This window comes from Andrographis paniculata, unplaced genomic scaffold (genome assembly GCF_009805555.1).
Source record: "Andrographis paniculata isolate CXL003 unplaced genomic scaffold, ASM980555v1 Contig77END, whole genome shotgun sequence".
NCBI classification, from domain to species: Eukaryota; Viridiplantae; Streptophyta; class Magnoliopsida; order Lamiales; family Acanthaceae; genus Andrographis; species Andrographis paniculata.
The window spans coordinates 2,490,358-2,497,367 of NW_026137614.1; the positions used below are offsets into that span (position 1 = coordinate 2,490,358).

At 38.1% G+C, this 7,010-nt stretch overlaps 1 protein-coding gene across 1 annotated transcript; it reads left to right on the forward strand.

Moving 5' to 3' along the window:
* Positions 1–2,327: 2,327 nt before the first annotated feature.
* LOC127239381 (probable protein phosphatase 2C 75) lies at positions 2,328–4,228 on the forward strand. The gene is made up of 4 exons (XM_051257492.1): positions 2,328–3,097; positions 3,195–3,542; positions 3,723–3,828; positions 3,894–4,228. Exons 1-4 carry the CDS (start codon positions 2,501–2,503, stop codon positions 4,208–4,210), a joined length of 1,368 nt encoding a protein of 455 aa, XP_051113449.1. The 5' UTR covers positions 2,328–2,500; the 3' UTR covers positions 4,211–4,228.
* The last annotated feature ends 2,782 nt before the right edge of the window (positions 4,229–7,010 follow it).

Genomic DNA, 7,010 nt, shown 5'->3' on the forward strand with positions numbered 1-7,010 from the left:
AACCGTCATATCCAATACTTTGATTGTTTGTTTCTATATCATTAGAATTTGTCGCTAAGTCAATAATTGATCTTTTCCCGTTGTGATCTTTATTTCTCATTTCTCCATGTTGAATGGAAAGATATTGAGGAAGTCAATAATCTGACTTTTTTTTAGCTATATAGCTGTTGGATTTGTCGCCAAATTCATAATTGTACATATTTTTATAGTTTTTATCTTTATTTCTTACATTCCTACATGGAAAAAAAATATTGAGAAAGTTTATTGATTATTATTCTTAGCGGTCATATCCAATAGTTTGACTGTTAGTTTCTCTAATTCGAAAATTTGTTACCAAGTGAATAATTAATCTTTTTTGTTGTGATCTTTATTTTTAATTTCTCCACGTTGAATGGAAAAACATTGAGAAAGTTTGTCAGTAGTTACTCTTAACTGTCGTATTAATAATCTAACTATATTTTTGGCTATATAATTGCAGGATTTGTCGCCAACTTCAATTGTAGATATTTTTTATAATTTTATCTTTATTTCTTACATTCCCACGTGGCAAAAAAAATATTGAGGAAGATTGTTGGTAATTATTTTTAACGACCATATCCAATAGTTTGATTGTTTGTTTTTAATTGGAAAATTTGTCGCCAAGTCAATAATGGATCTTTTTTCGTTGTGATCTTTATTCACTTCTTCATTTTGAATGGAAAAACATTGAGGAAGTTTATCTATAGTTGCTCTTAGTTGTAGTATTAATAATCTGATTGTTTTTTTGGCTATATAATTGCAGGATTTGTCACCAAGTTCATAATTGGACATCTTTTTATAGTTTTTACCTTAATTTCTTACATTTCCACGTAGAAAAAAAAAAATATCGACATAGTTTTTTGGTAATTGTTTTAAACGGTCATATCCAATAGTTTGATTGTTTGATCCTATATAACTGAAAAATTTGTCGCCAAGTCAATAATTGATCTTTTTTTTGTGATATTTATTTCTCACTTTCCCACATCGAATGAAAATATTGAGTACGTTTGTCGATAGCTGCTCTTAACCGTGGGAATCAGCCAAACAGTTTGGGACAAATCCTAAAGAAAGCTAAAAAGCGTTGTTTGATGATTTGACTTTTTTTTTTTTTGTTATATAAATGCAGAATTTGTCATCAAGTTCGTAATTGCATATCTTTTCATAGTTGTGATCTTTGTTTCTTACATTCCCACATGGAATACAATATATTGAGGAAGTTTAACGGTAGCTTATCTTAAAGGCCGTATCCAATGATTTTTTTTGCTATATAATTAATTGGAGGATTTGTTGTCCAGTTAAAATTGTACATTTTTTGTAGTTGTGATATTTGTTTCTTACTTTCCCACATGCATTAAGAAAAGTAGAGGAAATTTGTCGCTACTTGTTCCTGCCGATTATATCCAATAGTTTGGTTGTTTTGTCGCTATGCAATTGGAGGATTTGTCGTCAAGTTCATAATTACACATTGTTTTGTAAAGGTGATACTTGGTTTTTTGCATGTAGAATAAACATTTTCGAGGAAGAAAGCACAATTTGTTTAATTCTTTTTGCCTTTATTGCAAACCTTCTCTTTTTTTGATCGGATTATTGCAAACTCTCGCTTATAGTTCTCGCCGTAATGTGCGATATTTAGATGTCCCTAAAGATAGGATGCTCATGTCAGGCTTCTAGAAACATCATTTATTTTCGTCCTACTTGCACTTAATTATGCTTTGAGTTTTAAAGTGTCATCACCCTGAGTGAACAAAACTTGTATTTTTCTGTGAACCAATGCTTCAAGGGTTCTCTATGGCTATGGGTAATGAGATGAAGCATGGTGGATATAAAGAACCGCTGCCATACTTATGTATTTCTACATACAAATAGTGATGGATATATATATTCGATACAATGAATTAAAGTAGCAGTAGTAGTTGTTGTCATCATTCACTCACGAAAGTGCCTGTATACGCCCTGAATTCACGCCGGCAACCCACTGCCCCACGCGCCTCCCATCCCCACCGGAAAATGAACTCCGACCACCAGGTCCAGGTATCGCGCGGGGACCTGTGATTATATCATATCCATAAATGATCAAATAGTCCATTTTTCTGATCCGATCCCACGTGTCATAAAACCACGTCACGGAGTGAGTAGTCTCACTGCACTGCACTGGCACGACGACTGACTGGTCACCATTAAGTCCATGCAATCGAGCCTTTTGACGTCCGCGGCTCGAACCATGCGGTCGCGTACCGTTTCGAGCTTCTACGAGAATCTTGATGGACACGTGTCGCGCGAGAGCGATGAATGGAGTGGGTGAAGTTTCATCAGAGCTGGCTCCATCGATGGCTTCAGCAACGAGCACTGTAATTCACATGGGTCGTGTGGTGGGGCTTTTGTTTGTTTGCACTTTGGCGGTTGCGCTCCGGGGCTATAAATTGGGGGCCGCCCTACCTAGGGTTTGCATCCACCTCTCACAGCTTTCTCAGATCTTACAGAAATGGCGGACAGACGTCAAGCAAGCGGCAGTGGTAGCGGAAGTGGCAGCCGCAGGCCGCCCGTATCTCCGGAAACCGGAGAGAGGCGCCGATTGAGGAGACGCCAGAGGGTTCTCGGCGCCATCGGAAACCTCTCCAGAGATCCGATGACTTTCTCTGGGCACCTCGACGACGTCTCCGGCCCGGGTGGGGCACCACGCGCTGCTTCTAGCTCTCGCGGCGGCCTGCCATCGACCCCGGATATCAGATCCGTCGCCGACGACGACTCGGGGGCGGGTCCATCGAGGCAGCCCGGCGCCGCTGGCGGGGAGGACCACGACGATGGGGTCGTCGTTGTGGGGCGTATTGTCCGGAGCGGCGAAGCCAGATTTCCGCCGCCGAATGCCCCATCTAGGGTTTTCGGTGGTCCTAGCAGCTCGTCCGCCCCACCTAGGGTTCCGCCCCCGGAACTGTTCCGCTCCGCCGCGATGGCGTTGATAGGGAGCGCCGGAGTGATGGAAGACGCCGTCAGCATCCGGAAGCGTCTTTGCTCGCCGGCAATCGCCAGATTCAAGCCGGTGCACTACGTCGGCGTTTTCGATGGCCATGGAGGATCTCACGTGAGTTTAGTTGTTCAGATCTGAAATATATAAATCTCAATCTCCGTATTTAAGTGGATCATATCGTTAATTAATCCAAAGTTTCGTATACGATCAGTGCGCCAATATGTGCAAATCGAGGATGCATGAGATCCTCCGGGAAGAGATGGACCGGGAAGCCGGCAGACGCGACGAGATCGGAGCAGCCCCGTCGTGGCTTCTCCAGGAGGCATGGACACGCATCTTCCACCGGTGCTTCAGGAGGATCGAAGTGATGGCGACAACCTCCTGCCGGTGCGGGTCCTTCGCCGGCTGCGACTGCGACCGGACGGAGTTGCTCTTCTCGGGGACGACGGCGGTGGCTGTGGTTCTGACGGCGGAGCATATAGTCGCCGCCCACTGCGGCGACTCACGCGCCATCCTCTGCCGCACCGGGAGAATAATCCCGCTCACCCACGACCATAAGGTACGTAACCGTCGACTGTCTCACACTGAAATTCAATTTGTTTTAGTATTTATTATGGTTGCGCCGCCACACGTGTCTTAATTCTGAACCGGGTCTGCCTTGTAACTGCACTTAATTTCAGTTAATTATTTCTTCTTTTTTCATTTCTTTATTATGTAATATATTAAAATTGCATTGCAGCCGGACAGGCAGGATGAGAGGGAGAGAATCGAAGCCGCGGGAGGGTTGATTATCGAAACCGACACAGCTCGCGTCCAAGGGGTCCTGTCAACGTCGCGAGCAATCGGTAAAGCAATTATATATATTACATTATAATTGGGGGAGTTGAATTATATATATACATACATACAGGGGACTGGTACCTGAAGCCGTACGTGATATCGGAACCGGAGGTGAGGTTGCTCCGGCGGGACAGGGAGGACGAGTTTGTGATCATTGCGACGGACGGCCTCTGGGACGTGATGCCGGTGGGCATGGTGATCCGCGTGGTGAGCAGCTGCTTCCTCATGCCGCCCGCCCGAGATGAGATCACTCCGCCGCCGGGGACCACCTCTGCGTCCGTGGCCGCACGCGCCGCCGCGCTTCTCATGCGCCTTGCCGTCGCCAGGAACTGCGACGATAACATCGCCGTCGTCGTCGTCGATCTCCGCAACATCCGTCCTCTATAATTATTATTATTATTATGTTCATATATAATTTTATGTAATTAATTCATTTATTGAAATTAAACTATATGTGTGTTGTTTGTTTATGTTTTCAAGTAATTGAATTATATTATGGGCTAAACTGACAGACAAGGCTACTTTCTTTCATTCTTACGGGTTGTTCTATAGCTTGTTTTGCATTTGCATTTGCATTTGCATTTGTGGATGTGTTTGTTTGAATTCTAAGCATGCGAGTGAACTCAACCATTTCTCCTTCATTTCTAATCCATATATATATATTTGGGATTTTTTGAATTTTGACCAATATTGCATATTTGGGGTTATTATATGTTTATGAGTATAATTTTTAAAGTTAATTAAGATATTATTAATTAGGTTGGATTACATTGTGGGAGACTCCAATGGTTGTGTTCCTCAAATAGTTCGATCCTTTAGGTGATACGGTTATTCAGCATCCGACATACATATAGATAATTGGTTGACAGAGGCATGAGTGTAAATGAATGGTCAAAATTGAATAAGGATAATTTAATACTTCTTATTTACCAAATTATTTAATTCTGTAATTTTTTCTCACTTTATAAAGTGTGCCTTTATTATATATTTGAATCGCAAATCTTAAATATATGTTAATATTTTGCAAAAATGGTTTTGGATAGTTAGCAAAATAATTTTTTTTTTTTTTACAATTGTGTTCAATCTGTGTTGGATGTGGTATTTTTTTTTTTTTTTTTAAGTATGTATTGCTTTTAACTTTATGACTTTTTTTTTTTAATTTTTTATTTATAAAAAATAGTTCTATTTATTTTGTCATTGTGTTGAAGTCCAGTGCTGGAATCAACAGCAAAAATTTGGGGGCAAAAATATCATTTTTTTTTATTGATTCAATGATGTTTTTTTTTTTTTAATTCATAGCACATCGGGCAAGAAAAAAAATTGAAAAAACTTAAATATTTTGAATTTTTTTTTTAACAAAACTACATAAAAGTCAATATTTTTTACTATAAAAAAATAAACTTAATAAAAGGTTAAAAATATAAATTAACAAACAGATATATAATTTTACTATTTTTTACACTAAAAATTACATATATTTTAGGACTAGGTCAGTTGCCCCCCTAGCCCCCATGTAGATCCGCCTATGTTGAAGTCTATATACTTCATCTTCTTTGATATCGTTTGCGTCGCCACAACGTCGCCGCCGCCAGGAACTCTTTTCGCCGTCGATATTATTTCGCCCAACTTCAGCACGGCTCGTCCATCCGTCGTTCTTCCCGTTCTCCCATTCGATTCGGTAATTTCTTTAAAATTTGGATATTTTTTGTTTTTTGATTTGTATGAAATCTTTTCCATATAATAATGGTTTAACCTTCGATTTACAGATTTGATGTGTTCCCAACTTCGTCTTCTCTCCATTCATCCTCAAAATTTTTACCAGCAATTTACAATAAGACGTTATTTTGTATCTTATTTAGGCATGTCCATGGATGTAAAATGGATATTCTATGAATGTGAAGATGAAATGTTGAATGTTAGAGATTATCTAAACAGTTTTGTGGAATTTAAGTAGAAAAAAATTAAGTAATACCGGTCAATGAAGCTAAATTATTAAGCTTTCTAAAAAAATAAATGTTAGTATTTTGTTTGTAGTTTGGCGGATTATATTGAGTACATAAGTTGAATATGCTCATTTGTTGCATTTGCTGCTTTAATTCATTGCAATTAAACTAGAAGAAATGCAAATTCTTTTCCAAATAGTTGTGGCTACATTGTTAGTGTGTGTTAGGAACATATAAAGCAATAAATATTTTTATTTTTTTTTTAGAAATTAATATTTATTTTCTTGTCTTTTTGTTGAATCATTGAAATTGTAACTTTAGTATTAGTTTGTAATCATGTATAGGACAAAGAGCCTTGCTGACAATCAAGAGATAATATGGAATGAGTATAAGCAACTCTTTAATTTGGCTATATGCTTCTTAAGCTTATACTTATTCAATAAATTTCTAGAAATGCAAATAATTATGAAGTTATTTCCTTATCTACTGTAATGCTTCAAGTATTTTCATTCTCGCAGCTATCACAGACTTGGGAAGTTCATGTTTCAACAGTTCTAAAACTCATTGTCCTAGAAGTATGACATCTTCATTGATCGGTTCGTTCAATTTGGGGAAAGTTTGTTTTATGCGACATTTTTGTTCAAGTATGGACGTCCCGAGCAAAGCTGACAACATATTTTCATGATGTGCGAATGCTGTGGATGTTGTCATTGTTTGTTCTTATTGTAGTTGTAGTTTAGATATTTAATTAGATTATTGGAGTGAAGCTTTTGTAATATTGTTGAGGTAGACTATTATCGTGGTTTTTATTTTATTTATGCCGTGTGATTCTAATGTAGTGTGCTTTATCAAACTATGTTCATGACATTGCCAATATTTAGTTAGATTATTGGAGTGAAGCTTTTGTAATATTGGTGCTGCAGTTTGTTAAGTTGCTATTTTGCACTTGATATTCCGACAAAATATGAGTAAATGATGCATCCTTGTTACTTTAAGCTGATATATATTTACTTATCTGTCTATATTTTCGAAAATTTGGGTAATGGAGAAAATGTAATGAGAAAATGTTAGAAAACGTTTGTATTTAGGAACGCCACTTTAGAATATGTTAAAAAACAGTCTCAAACATAATCCTGACCATCCAAAATATGTTAAAGAAACAGTTCCAAACATAATCAACATCAGCATAGTAAATTTTATAAACATATCATAAAAAAGTTATAATCTTGGCAAGAGTAAGTAAA

Coding starts and splice junctions, on each gene's coding strand:
- LOC127239381 (XM_051257492.1), top strand. CDS start 2,501: ATGGCGGACAGACGTCAAGCAAGCGGCAGTGGTAGCGGAAGTGGCAGC. Junction 3,098..3,194: donor ATGGCCATGGAGGATCTCAC/GTGAGTTTAGTT, acceptor GTATACGATCAG/TGCGCCAATATGTGCAAATC. Junction 3,829..3,893: donor GTCAACGTCGCGAGCAATCG/GTAAAGCAATTA, acceptor ACATACATACAG/GGGACTGGTACCTGAAGCCG.